Source organism: Sebastes umbrosus, chromosome 6 (genome assembly GCF_015220745.1).
Source record: "Sebastes umbrosus isolate fSebUmb1 chromosome 6, fSebUmb1.pri, whole genome shotgun sequence".
In the NCBI taxonomy this organism is placed as follows: Eukaryota; Metazoa; Chordata; class Actinopteri; order Perciformes; family Sebastidae; genus Sebastes; species Sebastes umbrosus.
The window spans coordinates 2822308-2844494 of record NC_051274.1 but is presented as its reverse complement, the minus strand read 5'-3'; the positions used below and the strand labels follow the sequence as shown (position 1 = coordinate 2844494).

At 43.1% G+C, this 22187-nt stretch overlaps 2 protein-coding genes across 11 annotated transcripts in view; both read right to left on the bottom strand.

Annotated features, from left to right (window-relative positions):
* arhgap4b (Rho GTPase activating protein 4b) overlaps positions 1–14139 on the bottom strand; it is a 42667-nt gene extending 28528 nt beyond the window's left edge. For 4 of the 5 annotated variants that reach the window (XR_005207278.1, XR_005207277.1, XR_005207279.1 and 1 more), the window contains exons 1-2: positions 13925–14138; positions 240–589 (exon numbers count right to left, since the gene is read on the bottom strand). Coding sequence is in view for 2 of the 5 variants with exons in the window: in XM_037772887.1 (XP_037628815.1) it covers positions 240–309 (70 nt within the window). In the remaining 3 variants the exon portion in view is untranslated. Of the gene's footprint in view, positions 1–239; positions 590–13924 lie in introns of all 5 variants that reach the window. The other variant, XM_037772888.1, reaches the window with a different exon arrangement.
* A 1611-nt stretch (positions 14140–15750) lies between these two features.
* Positions 15751–21586, bottom strand: zgc:103759 (U8 snoRNA-decapping enzyme). Of its 6 annotated transcripts, none has more exons than XR_005207408.1 (6): positions 21449–21586; positions 21142–21273; positions 18945–18985; positions 17347–17584; positions 16287–16974; positions 15751–16023 (listed from the first exon to the last, which is right to left on the bottom strand). XR_005207408.1 is itself a non-coding variant. In XM_037773820.1 (6 exons), exons 2-6 carry the CDS (start codon positions 21271–21273, stop codon positions 16664–16666), a joined length of 663 nt encoding a protein of 220 aa, XP_037629748.1. In that variant the 5' UTR covers positions 21449–21586; the 3' UTR covers positions 15751–16663. The 6 variants fall into 6 exon arrangements, 5 of the variants coding, with proteins under 5 accessions (XP_037629748.1, XP_037629749.1, XP_037629746.1 ...); XM_037773820.1 differs by having other exon boundaries at positions 15751–16690; positions 16750–16974; XM_037773821.1 differs by having other exon boundaries at positions 16750–16974.
* Positions 21587–22187: the final 601 nt, after the last annotated feature.

Genomic DNA, 22187 nt, shown 5'->3' with positions numbered 1-22187 from the left:
GAGTGATGTCATCAGTCTGTGACAACGTGTTTTGGAGCACATACATGTAAACATTGGCACAGATAGGTTCAGTGAGAGTCTGCGGCTGGGTAACTGTGCAGAGCAACTGCACACATTCATGCATGAATGCACATGTGCTATCTTATATGCATTCATGCATGCAGATAAGCGCAGTACGGGACACAGACGTACACAGAGACAAGCACAAGACACACACATGCACATCCAGAGCGACTTACCTTTCATCTGCGATTCGTACTCGGCCAGACTCCCCTTCTCCCTCCTCAGCTTTACATGCGATGTCATCATCTTTGACCTCTTGACTGTCGTCTGTCACTGAGACCTTCTGTCCTGAACCCTGGTTCTTCGATCTCCCCTCCTGAAACCTTTCGACCTCAGTGCCTTGCTCCGGCTCTGTCGTCTGTGACCTTTCACCCCTGACCCCTTTGGCCTTGCCGCTCTACAGCTGCGTGCAGCGCATCGGCATCAGTGTTGATCGGCTGCGCTCTGCGGGGATGTCGTTCTGGTCGATTTGTTCGTGGAATCCCTTAGGTTTCTGATGTGAAAGCTGATCCATAGGTGAACTGGCCTGAGCAGCAGACAGAGAGGAAGATAGAGGATAGAGGAAGAGAGGATATGGATGACAAGAGGACAACAGGGGGCAAGAAAGGGAGATTTATTAAGACCGGAATGGGAAAATGAGAGAGCCAGAGGACAAATAAGGCCAGAGCGACAAGACAGAAAGGGACAGTGACACCAGAGAAGGGAGATTTAATAGGAGGGACAGCGAATGGGGGTGGGGAGCAGAGCGCCGAATGGACAGTAAGAGGTCAAAGTGATGGGGATGTGAGGGAGGAAGGATGAAGAATGGGGGAAGGGAAGATGAGAGGTGATGAGTAACAGCAGTAATGAAGGACATTCAAGGCCTTGAGGTCGGGGGTTGTCCATAAAGGTGATCTGTCTCCAATGATTCTTGTTACACATACGGCACCAAGCTTAGATTCAAGATGATAATCTAGAGTCACAGTGGGATGTAGTAAATACTCACTGGAGATGAACCTGAAACTGGCCCGTGACTTTGGGTCTCGACTCGCAGGTTTATTCATATATTAACAATTTCTCAGAGTTGCTTCATAATCGTTGCTTTTAAAGGGAAATCCCACCAATTTCACACATGAAAGTCTGTTAACTCTTCATGAGAAGTACCACTCAGGAAAACAGTTGTATAATGTCTTTTGCGGCTCTGGAGGAGCTTCCACAAGTTTGAAAAACTAATCCGAATGATGACATGAGTACATCTATGATCAGGCCCGACCTTACATGAACCCAAATACTGTCCAAGCCCGACCTGAGCACGAACAACAGCACCAATTTCATTATTATAAACTTGGAAAAAAAAGTTCAGAAACTTATGTTTGGTCGATTATTTCTCTGTTGTTACAATGCTAATTGGCATTGTATTTTACATCGTTGGAAAGCCTGTTTATGTAATTTCACAATGATGTCCAACTTGTAGGGATCATGTATTTGTGGGATGAGCAGCAAAAAATTTGCCAAAATGCTCTGCCGATGCTAAACAGTGTATTCTCCTGTTGGTGTTGACTCTTGTTTTGAGTTGTTTGGTGGATTGGATGATTGAACTCTCTATCAGTAACAGGAAACAAACTAGACATATTGGCTATTTTACACTTTATTAATTTAATACACCGTCAGGAGCCTCAGTAGCGGTGGAAGATCCATACGCAACCACAACAGCCTGGCACCTCCTCCTCATGCTGGTCAACAACCTGGTCACACGTTGCTGTGGGATGGCGTTCCATTCCTCAACCAGGATTCATTGCAGGTCAGCCAGCGTGGAGTTCAATCATCCAATCCACCAAACAACTCAAAACAAGAGTCAGTACCAACAGGAGAATACTCTGTTTAGCATTGGCAGAGAATTTGGCAAATCTTTCTTGGGCGCTACCCACATAATCAGCTGTGCTGCTCATCCCACAAATGCATGATCCTTACAAGTTGGACATCATTGTGAAGGTGAATAAACAGGCTTTCCAACGATGTAAAATACAATGCCAATTAGCATTGTAACAACAGAGAAATAATCCACCAAACACAAATTTCCAAACACAAAGTTTATATATAGTATACTGTATACATATATATTTTTAAAAAATGTATTACAAGCTACAGTATTCCAAAGTCCTTTCAGTGCGGTAACAGATATTTGTGACACAATCTCCGACATGCGCCTTCTCCTGCCGAATGTTCAGCATCAGCCAAAAAAAAAAAAAGAATAAACACAGGGAAATTGGTGCGAACCCGACAAGATTCAAGCCCGGGGTAATCTTGAGAAATTACAGCCCAATCAGGTTCACAGAATGAAAGCTGTAGTCATGAGGGTTATCTCAATCGATGCCCAGTGGCAGGAGCCACTGGTTTCAGAACTATTATATATGAATTCCTATTTCAAAGTTTTATTTGAATGATCTCCTCAATGTTACTCAACATAGAAACACGCGAGTCCATCAGATAATGTAATAAGCCTATAGCTTTACTATATGTTATGGCCAGCAGTTTTCCACTTTGTTTCATGGCGGATGGGCCTAAATACTACAATACCCCTTGAGGCTCAGCCACACCATGGACCCTTGAACTGCTCCCCAAGCGCTGCAGAGTAGCTGCCCACTGCTCCTAATTCTAGGATGGCTTAAAGGCAGAAGCTACATTTCACTGTGTGCTGTGCTGTGTACAATGTGTGACAATAAAAAAACGGCAGCAGCGAGTAATACTATGAACTCCGGCTCGAGCAGGAAAAGTTGACAGAGTTTGTTTTGTCCGTTCTGGGCTACTGTAGAAACATGGCGGCGCAACATGGCGGAGTCCTTGGAGAGAGGAACCGCTCCCTCTGTAGATATAAACGGCTCATTCTAAGGTAACGTAAACACAACCATTCTTAGTTTCAGAGGGTTATACACCAATGAAAACATACTTATTAAGTAGCCCGAAGCCGGATCATGATCCGGATCGTCACCAAAATCAAATGTATTGTTCATTGTGCCACACCCTACCCCTCCAAAAAATGTCATTCAAATCCATCGCAGACTTTTGGAGTTATCCTGCTAACGAACAAACAAACAAACAAACAAACAAACCGACGCCGGTGAAAACATTACCGTGGGAGTTGTAGCTTTTATCTACACATTCTTGTACCTTAGACTTTTTATCAAAGTACCAGATATTTTGTATAGAATCATTTTGTATATTTGTATACAAAAACAATGGAAATATGTAATTAGACAATAATTCATCGGGAGTGGCGCATATTGACATGGAGACGCCTCCATGCAAATCCCTGGGCTTCATATGTAAACGTACAGAGACCGAAGGGAAACAACAGAAGGAACCAGAGTCTCTGGTGAGTTCTGGGTTCAGTCACAAGCTGAGCTGAACACAAACTCCCACAGACACGGCCCATGCCTCTGCTCGCTAGCTTACAGCTAGCATCTGAACAGTTGGTATGTTGGTATGGAACAAGAAAATGAATATGAATAGTTCCTCCTACCTTGCAACAGTATTGGGCTTTTAAATGGAAAACATGAGTACCAAACTTTGGGAATCAATTTAAAAGACATGGTTGTTTACCAGGCAGGGAGAGAGTGTAATGAAAAGCATTGAAATGCATTATGGGAAATGTAGGATCAAGCCTAAATCACTGGAGTATAGCTCTTAAAGGCAGAGTGTGCCTTGTTTTAAATGACTAGAATCACTGGATGCTGTTGAATGAGAAAGACAACTTTAGAAGTCAATGAAAATCAACTTCTGAACTGCTTGTAGAGTAAATATTAAAAGCAGGGTCTGAAATTAACCTTTTTCCTCCCCTGCCACTGGCAGGTCACTGAACATTTCTACCGGCCACTAAATTTTTTTGTCTGCCACTTCTGAAATCTAAGTAGAACACTTTAAAATTGTAAACACTGAGTCAGTGGTACCAGACTGTAGAATTATGGAATATATTATGTAACCTTAATCCATGACTATATTTGGTAACACTTCATTTTACAGGTCTGCACATTTCATGGTAATTACCTGATAATTAGCAAGTAACCTTTTTGAAATTTCTTTGGAATTACTGCCAAATTACCCCAATATTTACCTCAAAATGTATCGAAAATTACTTTATTATAAACATTATTTAATAATTCTATACTAAAATAGCATATAATGGTTAAAATAGGGCCCTGAGGCTTGAGAAGCGGCCGCTCTTCATCGGAGGTGGAAAACCAAAACTAATAGAAGACACTTCTGATCAGGCACAAATCTCACCATTGTGACTTATTGTCTACATAAATGTAACCTGGTAGCTGATGTCATTAATGTCATGATTCAGGGAGTTTATTAAGACATTTTAAAGAAGTTATTTGCTAATTATTATCTATTTACCAGCAGACATGGAAATAAAGTAGATCAACTAACTTTGTTTTCTTTTCCTGGAAATGTGTTAAATTAATTACCAGCTATTGAGAAATAGTGGAATATAATTATTAAATAATGTTTATAACAAAGTAATTTTCAATAAATTCTGAGGTAAAAATTGGGGTAATTTGGCAGTAATTAAAAATGAATTTCAAATAGGTTACTTGCTAATTATCACCTAATTACCATGAAATTTGCAGACCTGAAAAATCAAGTGTTATCATATATTTAATTTAGGCTTTATAATTGCTTTTTAAAAATAATATTTCTTAATATAAGGAAAACCTGTCTGCCATGGTGGCAGGTGACCTGAAATTTTCACTTGCCACAGCCAACATTTACCCTGTATTTGACAGGTGCTAATTTCATTCCCTGATTAAAAGACATACATTCAAAAGGTTTGCCAAATTAGTCCTACATTCACACGACTAAAAGCTCACACTGCATCAGACACAGGGGTTTGCATGGTTGTTTGTTATTAGTCAGCGAGCATAAACTGTACTAAGAAGACGAGTTCACACACCTTGTGTGTTGCTTTGTAGTTTCACTCAGGGAGGCAAGTACACACACACACACACACACACACACACACAGACAGACAGAGGCAACTTCACTTCCCACATCCTGTGTCAGTTTCTCAACAGGTTTCAGCACTCCGCAATGAGCACCACACTGCTTTCACTGGAAACATTGTTCCTCAATCAGCCGCGAGCAATCAAAACAGTAACTGAAGTCATACACACTCACTCCAACACTAACCAGATTTAATGTGGCCTAACAATGACCTGCTCTAGTGTGGTCCCCTGTTACCCACAGTACTGTGGGGAGACTCAATATCGTGGATGTGGATTTATAGCGTCAGAAAGTGGAAAAATAAAAGTAGACTTGTTGTAAGATGTTGCACATACAGTATATGCTTTATCATAATTAAAGCTGTCAATCACTCAAAGTGCTGTCAGACTCTCATTTCCTCTTCTAAACCTGTGTGGTGGATGTGATGCAGACACACTGCAGTGACGGTTTCAGACAGAACTGGAGAGTAAATGGAGAAGTGCAGCAGAGAGATTTCTGAAAATGAGACCGCGAGGGCCCGGAGACCTCGGAGGCTCCGGAGGGCTTCGTCAGCGTGCGACCTTAATCCGCACAGAACAAAGCAAATGTAAATGATCTGAGGAAGAGAGAGGAGGGGTTGTGAGGGATTCAGCAAAAACACTGTTGGGGGCGGGGGGTGGGCAAAAAGGCCAGCAAGGGCAGCGAGATGGAGGTTTCAGTGTTTCATACTTAAAGTCAAGGTTGTTGAAGAAGAAGGTCATGCGGTACACATAGTGAATTTCAAGTAGATTGAAGACAAGAGAGGATACATGTGGTACAGTGTGATAGATCCGTTCTCCTACTAAGGGGATTTTCTGCTAATTTCTTCTGGAGGAAAAAAAAGAAGCACTAAGCAGAAGTAATACAAGCGGGAGATTGTGTTAGACGTTATGACCGATACTGTATGGGGATTTCCTGACATCGCTGAGAGCCAACCACACGGTGCTACGTTGACCCTGTTACAGAATGTTATCTTGTGTCGTGTTTCTTGCAGAAATGTATCCCCATTTGTTTTTTTTTATTCTTGCAGCTGCACTGTTTCTCAACAGCTGAGTAAAAAACTGATCCCTGTGAACGGCATAAAACTTCCAAAAAGACAACACATGGGTGTGAGCGGGACACTCGGCCAGATGATCTCACTTCCTGAAAAAGTTGACTTTCGGGAAATATATGCGCTTGTCATCTCAGTATGATCAGCGCTGAGATGTTAAAAGGGTGCCTGAGAGTGTCGAACATGATCTGATGCTAATCTGTGCTGTCAGACGTGCTACAGCTGTATGTTCACTGCTCAGGCAGAGTTAGGTGTGACACTCGTCAGTCTGAAGGACTGATTGGAGAAGCTCATAGAGACTCAAACGTGATTGCGAGAAGATACAAGTTGCAATTTATGCTGCAGGAGGAAGCAAGCAACAGTTGAAAGAATAGAATAGAATAGAATAGATCTTATTGGAAAACTACTGAGCACAAAATGGCTTTAAAGGTCCCATATTGTGCTCATTTTCAGGTTCATACTTGTATTTTGTGTTTCTACTAGAACATGTTTACATGCTGTAATGTTAAAAAAAAAACGTTATTTCCCTCATAGTGTCTGCTTGAATATACCTGTATTCACCCTCTGTCTGAAACGCTCCGTTTTAGTGCATTTCAATGGAATTGCAATGGAATTGCGTTGCAAGGCAACAGCTTGGGTCCATGTGTACTTCCTGTCAGCTGATGACATTCACATACATTGCAACCAGAAATAAACTGGGACACATTTAGAATGTTTCCGTTTAAAACTGTGTAAAGGGTCTAAATATTTTATATTTGTGACATCACAAATGGACAGAAATCCTGACAGCTTGTTTCAAATGCAGAGTTCCTGAATACGGGCTGTGTGTATTTCCCTGTGGATTGAGTGTTTCGATACTTTCACAGTATTTATATAGGACTTAAGCCTGCTTTATAATAAAAAAACGTGAAAATCATATGTCTCAACATGCGTCTGGCAATAATATTGCAGGTCCCTGCAGTGAAAGATATCTTAAAGGGGCACTCCACCTATTTTATAAATAAAGTTCAGTTTACTTGTCTTGAGAAAACACTACTCTGATTGTGAAAATAGTTGTACAATGTCCTCTTTAGCTCTGGAGGGAGAATGACCCTGATGTTTAGCAGAAAAAGGGGGTAATGAAAAAGGCCATCAAGTTGCATTATAGTGAACATAGGATCCACTGTTCTTTAAGCTTGACTGATACTCCAGACTAAAAGTCATGATATGGTTACTTGGCCTCCGCTTCATCGATGTTGACCATTCTTAATCTGTCTCTTGTGAGTACTCCAACATTATAAAAGACCAAGACGAAATCGCTACAGTAAAATGAGCCTTTGTAACTTTTGCTGAACAGCAGCCACTGTGGCACAACAATTACAGGATAATGCTAAAACTCAGGTAGATATTACTCCTCTATATCTCTATATAGACAATAGTTGATGATGATATATTAATACTATGATATCATAGACTCAGGTAGGCATTACTCCTCTATATCTTTACATAGACAACAGTTGATGATGATTTATTATAGGTCACTCGTGAACTCTGATCAAACGGTCAAACTAGGCAGCGCCGATCAAATATGAATCAATATTCTGATATGTAATGCCTATATCTCTCCTCACATGTTCTCAGAATCATCTTGAAGTGTACTGTTTAGCTGTAAAATGAGAAAGTTTGTGACCCGGCATTCATGTTGAGATCAGTTGAGGAAATACCAAGCACCGCCCACTAGCCTAAGCACAGCCAATAGGAAAGCTCTCTATCAATTAAATGACCTGTGATTGGTCAAAGTCTCCCGTCACAGGCTAGATTTCCTAAAGTCTGAAAACAGAGCCATGAGGAGGTGCAGAAGTCTAGTTATCTCTCAGAACATTTGAATTACAAAATGCTTAAAAGGTTATTATGGAATTTTTTTGCCCAATGATGCCAAAAATATTCTGCCTACTGCAGGTTTAAAGTCAAGATAAAGTGAAAAATGTCATGACATCATATTGTGCACCTATTTATCAATGTATGGAATTTTCTTTTACAAAAAATAAAAAACATTTATTCCTGCAAAACAAGATATGACATGTGCTTATGTAGACTAGTACCAGCCAATTTCAACCACTAACATCATGACATCCATCCATCAATCAATCTGCAACTTTTTCGTGGCGAGGGAGGAGTGTGTGAAGCCACAGTTCTTCGTAGCTCCATATCACGCTACGTTAGCCACCATAAGCTACTGATCAAACAGACCATTAAGGCTGTAGCAGCAACAGCCTTGATTGAGTGAGAGTGCATTTTATTGCTGATGAATTTAACTTTTCAAAGCAAATCTGAAAGCAGCTCCTACAGCCAACCTGATTGCACTAGAACAGGTATAAAGAACCCTCATACCGGCTCTGGCCCTGCAGGTCTCATTTAGAACGTGTCATGAGATTTAGGCCGATGCAAGATTAACTATGCAAAGTAGCAAAATCTAAATTCATCACATCACTGACAAAGTTTGCTTCTTGCCAGAGTCTCTCTACGCTCTACTATATCCTTCTCAACTGCTGCTTGTGCAACAGCTGCCATAGCAAACAGGAAACCATATCATAGTATGCCACCACAGGCTTTTACTCTCGCACCGTGTGTAGAGAATTACTCTGTGCCTGCAAATCTCACCTAAAGTTTTCAGCAGCAGCTTAATCCTGGTTCTCATCCCTCCCAGAACACACACCACAGGGATGGTTTCAAGGTGGAAGTGGGAAAACTGCACATAATGCATCACATAACAGAAAGTGTGTCCACCAATGATGTGACATTTATAATAAGAGGGTGGAAATTAATAGTCTTTGGCAACGTAGCTTGATAAGTATATTTTACACACAGTATAAGGTGCCTTTCAGATTCTGGCATGGTACCTAATTGCAACTGCACCGAGGGCAGTTTTGTAGACAGACAGGACTGCAAAACAAACCCAAAAGAACACAGAAACATTCCCACTGCCACCTGCATTTCTCTGGTCCTCCCATGGTCGAGTTTTATGTACAGAGTCATTTACAGGTCATGTTTGTGGAATGCGTAGCTGTGCGCTCTGGCAGAGAGCATGAATGGAAAAAGAAAATGAATAAAAAAGTGAAGTTTCGGACAGTCGGGCACTGTGAGGGTCGAGAGGCTGTCAGGTCGGCCACGTCGGCTCCTCCAAGCCCTGCTGAGACCTCGACTTCCCTGGAGCTCATTAGCGGCATTAGAGGTCACTAAAACCCACCTGCCTGTTGGCAGGTTAGGGTCTAGGGCAGGGGTCAGCAACCTTTACTATCAAAAGAGCCATTTTAGGCAAAAAAAAAAAAAAAAAATCTGTCTGGAGCCGCAAAACATTTGAGCATTGAGATGAAGGTAACACAGCCTAGTCTATGTATATAATCGTAAAATATCTAATGCAGGGAGGGATCAACTGCAAATGTACGACGGAGTATTAGGGCCACATTGAGGGAAAAAACATCTGAGATTTCGAGAATAAAGTCATAATATTACGAGAAAAAAGTAGTAACATTAGGAGATTAAAGTCATAACTTTACGAGAGAAAAAGTCGTAATATAATGAGAATAAAGTCATAACTTTACGAGAAAAAAGTTATAACTTTACGAGAATAAAGTCATAACTTTACGAGAAAAAAAGTCGTAATATTTCGAGAATAAAGTCATAACTTTACAAGAAAAAAATAAATTAACACGTAAAATTACTACTTTATAATATTATGACTTTATTCTCGACATCTCAGATTTTTAGTTTTTTCTCCTCAAAGTGGCCCTAATACTCCGTCGTACCGTCATACAATAGACCTACAACAATGATAAATAAAAATGAAAATGTAAACAAAAAGCAGTTATTCATTTCCATTTTTAAAACTCCACAGGGAGCCACTGGAGAGGAGCTAAAGAGCGGCTCCGGAGCCGCAGGTTGCTGACCCCTGGTTTAGGGTTACAGGCTCACATAATCAACAATGTTCTGAATGATGGTTAAAGGTTTTATGGTCACCTAATGCAGTATGTGCCAAACGGTTTTACTCACCTGTCTGACACTGGAAAACATATTGAAGCATTTTGATGACTATATAACCTTTTACCATCATTTAAAACATTGTTGATCATCATGTAACCCGCCAGAGGGTAGGTGGGTGCATCTTGTCTAAATCTAGTCTGAGCTCTCATGAACAAGTAGTGCACCTGTGCAAGTGGGAGATGCGGAAGTGTTTTTAAAAAGGAACGTTTTAGCGAAAATGTGTGTGTTTGTGAAGTGGTGAGCATCCAACCGGATCAATGAGACCTGCGGCGTGTACTACGAAGCAGGATTTGGCGTTAGCGGGGTAACTTCAGGGTTAACCCTTCAGTGTTTTCCGTCCTACAGTGGATCACTTCTTACTGGGGTAGTTCACCATGATGTTGAACAGCTAACCTGCTCCGGTTATGTTCCAGATAAGAGATCAACTCGTATAAAAGCACCTCCTACTGACCAATCAGAGCTCGGTGCTCTGATCGTATGATAATATTACAAAAAGACGAAGAAGTTTAAGTCATAAAACGAGCTAAAAACAGCACAGTTTAAACTGACACATGCAGGAAGGACAGCTGGCTGTATGCTGTGGGTGTTTACCACTTTGAATTATGTTTTTATATATTTTTTTACTTGTTCTCAAGTCCTTTTCACACCGCTGGAGTCGGGGACGCAGCTGAAAGAAAGCTGAAATAGTCAAACATTGTTGCTAAGAGCATAACGAAGTATAATCTATTCATCCAATATATTCTGAAAGCTATTTATTGATCTCTGCCCCATCTATAGACGACTACATCTGACTTTTGATTGTTCCTTTGAAGCTGCAGTAGGCAACAATTTTTTTGGCATCATTGGGCAAAACTCCCATAAAAACCTTTCAGCATATTGTAATTCAAGTGTTCTGAGAGAAAACTAGACTGCTGCTCCTCCTCATGGCTCTGTTTTCAGGCTTTACGAGATCTAGCCCGTGACGGGAGACTTTGACCAATCACAGGTCATTTCAGAGAGAGAGAGCATTCCTACTGGCTGTGCTCCGGCTGGTGGGCGGTGCTTGGTATTTCCTCAACTGATCTCAACATGGCTGTCGGGTCACAAACTTTCTCATTTTACAGTTAAACAGTAAACTACAAGATGATTCTGAGATCTTCTGAGGAGAGAAATAGGCATTACAGTAACAGAATATTGATTCATATTTGATCAGCGCTGCCTAGTTTGACTGTCTGGTCGGAGTTGGTGAGTGATTGACAGCTGCTGAGAGACGGCAGACTCCAGATCAGCTCTTTCAGATTATCTGTCTCATGCAGTCCTGTCAGGATATAGTGACCGTTTTATAAAAATAACTTTTTTGAATCATATTTGCTCCATTTCTACCGACTGTAGCTTTAAATTAAGAAGTCTTTTAAGTTACAAATTCACACATAGTCCATTATTTATTTTTTCTGCCAGCTGTCCTTCCTGCATTTAGCAACTTCAACTGTGTTAATTTTAGTCTGATTACGTGTTGAACTTCCTCATATTTGTCTAATTTTATAGTTTGCTCTTCCTTTGTAGAACATGCCGCTCTGCTGTCAGTAGACTTGTCCATGTCTGTGATTGGTCAGATGCTGCAAACCCCGCCCCTTTTATGTGAACGCGCTCGCAGCCAGACTGAGAAACCCTGGGTTGATTTACCGAGTTGATAACCAGCGTCGTAGGACCGCTTAGTGGGATCTCTGTTGTTAGGGTTAGTGAAGCCAGATAACCAGAAGATACGCTGGGTATGTTGAACCGGGTATGTTGAACTGGGTATGTTGAACTGGCTTCGTATTACAGGCCTCAGGACTATTGTGCACATTTTGTGTGAGAGTTTGTAAACAGATGTTTTGATATAGTTTTGCTGCCCCCCATTTACTTCAATTCATCAAGACTTTTCTCTGTTTTTGGATTCTTCATTCAGAAAAATTAAGTTTTCTTTAAAGGGACTGTTTGTAACTTCTTACAAGTATAAATCAATCCTCACGTGTGGCTACGCTGTTCAGACCCAGACTCCAACATAAACTACACGGAAGCACCAAAACCTCTTGGTTGTATCTAGTGAAGCCCGTCTGTTAAACAGTGTTGGCCGTGGTCGGAGGACGCGGGGGAGACCGTAGCTCTCCAGGGCCGGAGTCTCTGCTGTACTCTGCTCCTCTGCCTGCTTGCTTTCACTCACACACCGCGCTCGTTCTCGCTCTTTCGCTCCACTCTCACGTGCATGCGCGCACACTACACACTGCAGAAGAGTTAGTTTAGCTCTGAGAATATCTAGTGAATGTACAGTGGACGTTTGTGCAGAAATAACTGCTGCAGCTCCTCCAGACCAACAGAGGATTCCCGTGTCTTGTGAAGTGACGGGGCTCCGCAGAGAGAAACGTTATCGTCTCCGACCAAAACTCCCATGTCTCCCCTGTCCCCTCCGGCCGCGGTCGGGAGGCTGAGACAGGAAAAGCCAACACTAGGATCAGCATTGTTTCATGGAGAGACCTTCGTCTGGTCAGCTAACATTACTGCCAAGCAGCTGAATATAGAGTGATATTGTGGTTTTAGCTGACGTGTGTCGCCTCACTGTTTTAAGCGATGCTCCTTCATGTCTATGTAGAGCGAGCATAAGCCTGAGCAACAGGACGCTTACTTTCGTTGACTTAACGGCCACAGGTGTCACTGTTAACAAGACATTTCTGATTCTTACAAACAGTCCCTTTAAGAATTCAAGGTCACAGGTGGTGAGTAATTGATATACAAATGGTCATTTTGTGGGTAAAGTATTCCATAATGATACATGTTTCTCAAGTGATGTCGCCCACCACAGCTCACAGGTTGAACCACTACTTTAGGAAGTGAAGTAGATCCGAATCAGCATCACTTAATGCACCTTATTATACATGTGCAACTACAGAAAATGCACAAGAAATACACACTTTGTCACGTTCCTCACCGGCACCAAAAGTATTCTTCATGTGTGTTTGTTTCGAAGTCTGTAAAACTGGTTTCTTAGTTGTTTTGATGCAGTGAAGGCGAGATGGTCAACCACGCATCTTAGACTGGACTTGTTTTCTGAGAGCAATTTTTAAAAAGTACACTCTAATCAACCTGTGAGCTGCATTTACATGATTAAAATCAACTACATTCACAATAGCACGTTAAGGAAACTGCACCTGACCTCAGGTTATAGGTAAACTTCAGCTCATCAAATTAAAAACCTACGAGTGCTTTACCATTTCTTAGGAATGGCTGCTCTGTTACATTACCATCACAATTGTTGCTCTGTAAAGCAACAGCACAAAGGAAAGGCTACTTTATAGAGGCCTCTGAGAAGGCTGTTTGAGGCCATCTTCATTATATAATAACACAGCGGGAATTAGCTGTCAGCAGAATCAAGGTTCTACAGAGTGTTGACTTCTATTTACGATGGCCGTAAATCACCCCATATGGTCGAGGCACTGGCAGTGCTGCACACAATGGCCACATAAACACCTCAGCATAATTACACAAGCATGTAAACACACAACAGAGCATGCACACTGAAAATGGTGCACACATATTACATAATTGATACCCCTAACAGTCAGTAGGCTACATCCATTTGTCCACTCAGAAACCCCCCTCCAGTGAATGCAGTACACTAAACTACATATAAACACACAGACGTGTTCACTTTAGACATGCATGTACGCAAGCATGCACACACTTTTACACACACACACACACACACACACATATAGGCTCTATAAACACACAGGTTGTTATTGGGTTGATGAGCAGCGTGACAGCCGTACATACCTCACTTTGTGGTCCTCTGCTGTCTCTTTCTATCTGTTCCTCAGCTCTCCTCCTCTCTTCTCATCCCTCGTTCTCTCTATCTCACACACACACAGAGCAGTGTGTTTGAATCTGACAGATTTCTCTCAGCTCAGTACCCTCCTCCTCCCTCCTCCCTCCCTCCCTCTCATTTCTCAGCCACACACACACACTCAAAAACAGCCCTCCCTCCCTCCTTTCTTTCTTCCCTCTCCTGCCAAATATGCCAAATAGCCTCCCCCCCCCTCTCTCTCTCTCTCTCTCACCAGAGCTGCCTCTCTCCTCCCCCTTCCCTCCCTCTCTCCCTCTCTGCCTTGTGAAGCAGTGCTAAAGCCACAACCCAAGCCACGCCCCCTGCTCTCTCCTCTCCTCCGGGCGGCTATAAATACCGCTGCTGCTATGAATATACCGCCTTTCTCCCTCAGCATCCCTCGCTCTCGCTCTCTCCACCCTCCATCCATCCCTCCCTCCCTCCATCCCTTTCTCTCTGGAAATGTTTTTCTGATGACCTTGTATTACTCGCCCTTACAACGCCATCACATGACAGCATCCTTTCCCTTTCACACACTCTCGTGCAAGATGCAACCATGCACATGCAGACACACGCTTCAAGAAGGCATGTCCTCAAGCAGCTGCACTAACGCACTAAAAGACACACAGATTTCTTAAACACAACCACAGATAACAACGTTTGGTACTACCCCCCCGTCTCCTGTGCTTCCTGTCTGCTGTGCCGGATATGGTGCATTTTTCCTTTTTTTTTTTTACAGCTGAGAAAAACACACTCTGATCGAGAGACACGCATCAACAGCAGATCACGCTGTACTTCACTCACTCCTTCACAAATAAATCCTACTTGCTCCACTAATTCTATCAACACCTGCCGCGTAAAGACGAGTCGACGATGGACGCACCTGTCCTTGCAAAATGCAACGAGTCTACAACAAAGCTGTTGTATTATAAAGCCGAATTAAAGAGGAGTGAATGTTTCTCTCAGCATCGTGCATCTCCTAGGAACATTCTGATTTATCAAACATCGAGGTTGATTCATCACACTGAATGCATCAAAGATATAACCTCAGTGTTTTGTTGTATTGTCTTGGCATAATTTCTGCATGAAATATATCCAACATGTCGGGTCGATTCACCTGCGAATACAACAACAGTGGTTGAAGATTCCCATTGTACACTAACAGTAGGTATCATGAACATTAGGCAGCATCATGTCTCTGCTTTTGCTCACTGCCAGCAATACTGTCTGGGAACGAGGTTACTAACATCTGGTGCAGGCGTGTTATGGGCACCGAGGGTACACTTAAACAGAATCAAATCTTCGCCTGTAGGCTATAAGGTATGTCACGGACGTAATTAATCCTGGGATTGCACGGGCGCCGCTGCAATAATTTCATAAATGAAACCACCAAAACTGTGAGCAGCACAAAGACACACAAAAGATTGTAGAGCGCATTGAAGAGCGGGTATTTTTCTGCTATAGGGAGTTATAGACTATACCACAGGGTGCCTATATGCATTACCATATAAGGTAGCACAGCCCTGTGTGATGTCTTCTATGAGTCTGTTCACTTTTTATTGTCATGTGGTGCCTTTATAGCACTAGCTTACAACATTCTGATCTGTGTCTCAATTCCTGATAGAATCATTCAAATTCATCATAACATTAAGATAGAAAAAGTAGTATTGATTACCATGACAACTGCTTTCCCGTCATATAATTCGTTCATCAATGTTTTTGTGTTTGAAATCACAGGAGTGGCCTACAGTGACAGAGAGAGAGCTGGAATATCACGGACAGTTAAATCATTTTATTTGCATTAATGGTGGAGCAGTTAATCATGTTTTCTACAAACTGTTTGATGCATTTATGAGTCACCAGCTCAGAATCAGTATAGCAGAGTGTGTCTGTGTGTGTGTGTGTGTGTGTGTGTGTTTGTGTGCGTGTATTTGTGTGTGTGTGTGTGTTCAGGATTAACAGTGTGAGCGAGCGTTGCTGATGACCAAACTGTATCTGCGTGGACAGGATGTGCTGGTGCGGGTGTGTCTCAAAATCCTTTCCTCTTCACCTCGGTCAGCTCTAGAGCCGCCTGCAGGTCGTTGGCGGTGTGTGTGTGTTCCTCTTCACCTCCGTCAGCTCTAGAGCCGCCTGCAGGTCGTTGGCGGTGTGTGTGTGTGTTCCTCTTCATCTCCGTCAGCTCTAGAGCCGCCTGCAGGTCGTTGGCGGTGTGTGTGGGTGTTCCTCTTCATCTCCGTCAGCTCTAGAGCCGCCTGCAGGTCGTCGGCGGTGTGTGTGTGTTCATCTTCAGAGAGTGTGTGTGTTCCTCTTCACCTCGGTCAGCTCTAGAGCCGCCTGCAGGTCGTCGGCGGTGTGTGTGTGTTCATCTTCACCTCGGTCAGCTCTAGAGCCGCCTGCAGGTCGTCGGTGGTGTGTGTGTGTTCCTCTTCACCTCCGTCAGCTCTAGAGCCGCCTGCAGGTCGTCGGCGGTGTGTGTGTGTGTTTATCTTCAGAGAGTGTGTGTGTTCCTCTTCACCTCGGTCAGCTCTAGAGCCGCCTGCAGGTCGTCGGCGGTGTGTGTGTGTTCATCTTCACCTCGGTCAGCTCTAGAGCCGCCTGCAGGTCGTCGGTGGTGTGTGTGTGTTCCTCTTCACCTCCGTCAGCTCTAGAGCCGCCTGCAGGTCGTCGGCGGTGTGTGTGTGTGTTTATCTTCAGAGAGTGTGTGTGTTCATCTTCACCTCGGTCAGCTCTAGAGCCGTCTGCAGGTCGTCGGCGGTGTGTGTGTGTTCATCTTCACCTCGGTCAGCTCTAGAGCCGCCTGCAGGTCGTCGGCGGTGTGTGTGTTCATCTTCAGAGAGTGTGTGAGGACTTTGTTGAGCTCCTCAGGAGCGACCAGGTTGAAACGCAGCAGGGAGTCAGCCAACTGGGAGCGAGCACTGCCCACGAACGAGTGAGACAGGAAAGACGCCAGGCCACCCCCGCCTTTCATGGTGTAGAGAGGGACTCTGACCATCCCTAGAACCTGGGGAAAGAGAGAGAGAGAGAGAGAGAAAGAGAAAGAGAGAGATGGAACAGGGAGAGAGAGACAGGACAGGGAGAGACAGAGAGAGAGAGACGGGTGGAGAGAAAGATGGGACAGGGAGAGACAGAGAGAGAGAGACGGGTGGAGAGAGAGACGGGACAGGGAGAGACAGAGAGAGAGAGACAGAGAGAGAGAGACGGGTGGAGAGAGAGATGGGACAGGGAGAGAGAGAGAGAGAGAGAGAGAGAGAGAGAGAGACAGAGACAGAGAGAGACAGAGACAGAGAGAGAGACAGGTGATGAGGAACAGAGCATACGATCAGGAAATTGGTTGCAATCAGTCACTGTAGAAGGAAGAGGACACACAGGTTACCTCCTGTCCATGATCTGCTGCAGTGGATGCAGCCGCTCTCTCCACCTCCCTAATCTGTTCCTCCTCCATCTTCTTCACGTAGAAGTGAGTTATAAGACGGGAGGAGGAGGAGGAGGAAGCAGGGGCGTAGTAGGAGTCTACATGATCTTCTACCAGAATAGGAAGAGTCACGCCCAGCTCCTCCAACAGCTCCCTGCTGAGCCCCGCCTCCAGGGTCTCCTTCGATGGGTTGACGAACCTGAAGTGTGGGAGGTGGGGTCAAAGGTCAGGATCAGATATAAAAGTAGATAAACAATGTCAGCTGTATTGCTCTCCTGAGACTCCTCCATGCAGAAGTAAATAAATCAAGCTGATTTAAAAGCTCATTCAATTTTAGAACCCACGTTTGTGGAGGTGGTGGAGTTAGTCATGAGACATCTTTTTTCTCTCAAGATTTTTTATTCAGAATTTTAAAGAGACAATAGTTTTTAGTTCCAGTGTGTAACATTTAGGGGGATCTATTGGCAGAAATGGAATATAATATGAATAAGTACTGTAGGGACCCTGCAGGACTAACATGAGAGAGACACATGGGGAGTTCATGGGGGGAAGATGTTGCCCTAGTTAAGCTGGATAGGTCAGGTTCAAGGCCTATGGAAAGGAGGCTGGGTCACGGGCAGACATGGGTCTTGGGGTATGGGGTATGACACACATATTTACATCGATTTCAGAAGTGGCAGACAAAAAAATGATGTGGTTAGTAGAAATGTTCCTCACGTGCAACAGTGGCACGTGAGGAAAAAACGTAATCTCAGACCCTGATCGCAGGTATAATGTTAACTATGCTCACCATCTTAGTTTAGCGTGTTAGCATGCTAATATTTACCCTCATCAGCACAGCTGAGAGTGGTAGGAGTTCTTAGTAACCCTAACCCTGCGTATTGGACAAATTAAAGCTGTCGATGGTGTTAGATGTAAATCAGGGGGATCATCAGAGTGATTAACCGTACTCCATGATAATCCATCCAGTAAACACGTTGCTGTCTATTTGTGAACTGGAAGCCAAAGTCGCAGTTGGATTAACATGCATTGGCACGTGTATTGAATATTTCCTGTTAATATTAAACGGTTATAAACAAGTATTAATAATACACTGTATACAATAAGTAGTATCAGTGCTGCTTCTGACCATTCATTTACATATAGCCTATGTCATGATTTTTTCAGACTTTTCTTCTCACCATGTTACATAACTTCACTGTGTTAGCAGATGTTGCCCCAGAATGCTGGCAGTGACTAGGCCTACTGTAAATCACAGACACAAAGACACTAGTGATTCATATTAAGCAGAATACTAATTAAGCAGTATGTGTCTGACAGTTACAGCTTCTTGATTTCTGTTTTACGGCGAGATAAAGGCACCTCACAAAACAACTGTCATGTGTGTTTTCTTCTGTTTTACTGTTCATCCTTCAGTATTCCAGTGACAGTGTGTGAATGTTTGTTCTGTGCCTACAGGTTTATACTGTATCTTTTGATCTGTGAAGAAAGAGACTTACAGACTAACTAAGCTGAACATAGCCTACCTGTGCACATTAAAGGATAAAGGACAGACTCACCCACCAGGGAAACCCAGCAGACCGTCAAAACGCATCTGCATCTGTGGGAAGTGACAGAGGCCGTTATACCGTTATACACTCACACACATATACCCCCCCCCCCCCCCAACACACACACACACACACACACACACACACACATGTTTATAGACAATATCAGGACTTTTGAAAAAAACGTGACAAATGGGGATTTTCAAAGTATTTCCGAGCTATGCTTCTACGAATACATCCATCTGTTGCGATTTTGTCTAAGGCTATATTTTGGTCGGACCTGATTTTGATGCTACGGAGGCTCTAGATATACTGTGGTGAACTCGGAAAAATGAGGACGCCAAAAATGTCTTCATTTTTCCGAGCGTCCTGATATTGAAGGTGTGTTATCATAGAATTGTCCTCATTTGTCATGAAAACTAGTACACCACACACACACACACACACACATACACACACACACACACACTGATACACCCACCCACAAACACACACACACACACACACGCACGCACGCACACATACACACGGACACACACAAGGCTTTTCCCATTTTTGATTTTATACGGCTCGACTCCTCGACTCCTCCCCTCGACTCCTCTCCTTGCGTCTTAGTCCCGCCCACGGGAGATGCGAGCGGAGGAGGCAAGGAACAGAAACGAGGAGAGAGGAAGAGAGGAAATATGTTTTTAGAGACATGAGACGTCCTTCACTCTGAAGCCTCACGTGAAGCGACGTCTGTGTCTGATGACAGCAGCAGCTGATCACAGCTGGATCAGCGTCAGTCGGTTTTAACAGCTGTTTGTGTCTGAACTGTTCTAATAATACTAATAAAGACACTCAGTTATTCTCAGTGGCAGAGCAGCAGTGTTTTCTCTCTGTAGCCTGTTACCTGTTTAATAACCACCTGAACATGAATAACAGCTGCAGTCTGTATTTCTACTGTGGACTGAGTCCTGCTTAGAGGACCAGGAACCATCTCTACTGGCACAATGCCTTTATATTATTTATTCATTATTAGCGTCTGTAGTTATTGATATTCTGACACTAGACATTATGTATTAAGCTAAATGTTTGAGGGAAAATGAAAAAGATGTAACTCATATCAAACCCGACGCTCAGGAATTATCAGCCTCATGTGACTGAATGGGAATGAGGATAAATGATTTTTGTCTCCCCTGTTCCCTCCGGCCGCGGTCGGGAGGCTGAAGCAGGAAAAGCCAACACTAGGATCAGCATTGATTCATGGAGAGACCTTCGTCTGGTCAGCTAACATTACTGCCAAGCAGCTGAAATATAGAATGATATTGTGCTTTTAGCTGACGTGTGTCGTCTCACTGTTTTGAGCGATGCTCGTTCATGTCTATATAGAGCGAGCACAAGCGCGAGCCCGACGCTGACTTTAGTTGACTTAACGGCCACAGGTGTCGCTGTTAATAAGACATTTCTGATTCTTACAAACAGTCCCTTTAATAAAAGTTAACGGGGGAAATAACAGATCATGAAAAGAAAACTCTTTCTAATAAATGAAGAAAGTTGTTTGAGGTCCGTTCGTTGTCAGCTCTTATAAAGCTCTTTCAGTGTCAGACTCCTTCATCTGTGGTGTTTGAAGCAGAGATACTGCAGGTCCTTCTGCTGCTGGAACACTTCACCATCAACATTGTCCGTTTGAATCAGAAGACAACTAAACTATAAAACTTTGAATCTGTGATCTGTCTTCACTCCGGTATGAAACTCCAGTGATGTTGACATGTATCAGATCAAACCGATCGGCGCAGCGTCCTATCAATGAATGATATCCAATAAGGGGGCGTGTCGGTCGGTAAAAAACTTCTGTGGACACTGGAGGATACACTGGTGCATCCTCGCTCATGGCTCCTCCGGCAAGCCTCCTCGATCCTCAATCCTCGATCCTCAATCCTCGAGACGCATTTTAGGAATTGGGATGTCCTGCAAGATGGAGCACTGAGATCGATTTCCGGGTCACAGCCGGAGGAACGAGGAGACGAAAAAATCGGGGTGATGAGATGCACCTACAGAGGCAGAGATGCTACAACCATGCAAACAGGCTGAAACACTGAGAGCAAAACACATCACTTGTACAAGGACTCAAACAAACACAAACACAAACACACACACACACACACACACACACACACACACACACACACACACACACACACACACACACAGTGCACCTCCTCACCAGTATGATATGCCTGATGGGAAGTCTCCCAAACAGCTGAGATTTCGTGTCACAGTAGAGCATCACGTGGCATGCATGCCTGCAGCCCAAGCACGCCAACGCCTCTGCCCTCGACAGCTGTCCACTCGCCATCTAAGTAAACACACAAACAAGAGTGACGATTACACAATTACACAGTCACAGTTCAGAGCTCACTGATCACTCTGCATGGCTGCCTCATGGTCATGTGCTGCCATGTACTGTGGCATCAAACAAATACACATGATCTCTTTGTTCAACCCCCCCTCTCTCTCTGACTGAAACCTACTGATTAGCTTGAAGGCCCGTGGGCTTGAATGCAGAAATATGGAAGGCTCTGTTGAACCAGGAAGCTTTAAAGGAAGATCTTTGTGACTTGTATTAAAAAAGGTTTCAGCTCCCTCTGCTGGTGAGGAGTAGACTGACAGCTGAGGGAATCCCTGCCCTGGACTGGACTTTTCATTCAATTTATATGGCATATTGCATGATAATTCACTTATTTCATACTTTTTGTTTTAGAGTATTATATATACACTATTATATAGTGTATATATATACATATATATATATATATATATAAAATAAAAAAATAAAATACTCTAACTCTATATATATTCATCTCATTCAAATAATGAATATTGCCCTAACTCTACATTAAAGGTCCCATATCCTGCTCATTTTCAGGTTCATACTTGTATTTTGTGTTTCTATTAGAACATGTTTACATGCTGTAATGTTGAAAAAAAACTTTATTTTCCTGATACCGTCTCTCTGAATATACCTGTATTCACCCTCTGTCTGAAACGCTATGTTTAGTGCATTTCAATGGAATTTCAACGTAATTGCGTTGCTAGGCAACAGTTTGGGTCCATGTTTACTTCCTGTCAGCTGATGTTATTTACATACACTGCAACAGGAAATAAAGTGGGACACATTTAGAATGTTTATCTTTAAAACCGTGTAATGGTCTAAATATTGTATATTTGTGACATCACAAATGGACAGAAATCCTAACGGCTTGTTTCAAA

Coding starts and splice junctions, on each gene's coding strand:
- zgc:103759 (XM_037773818.1), bottom strand. CDS start 21,273: ATGGCGAGTGGACAGCTGTCGAGGGCAGAGGCGTTGGCGTGCTTGGGC. Junction 17,585..18,944: donor CTGCTGGGTTTCCCTGGTGG/GTGAGTCTGTCC, acceptor CCCACACTTCAG/GTTCGTCAACCCATCGAAGG. Junction 16,975..17,346: donor CAGCAGATCATGGACAGGAG/GTAACCTGTGTG, acceptor CTCTTTCCCCAG/GTTCTAGGGATGGTCAGAGT.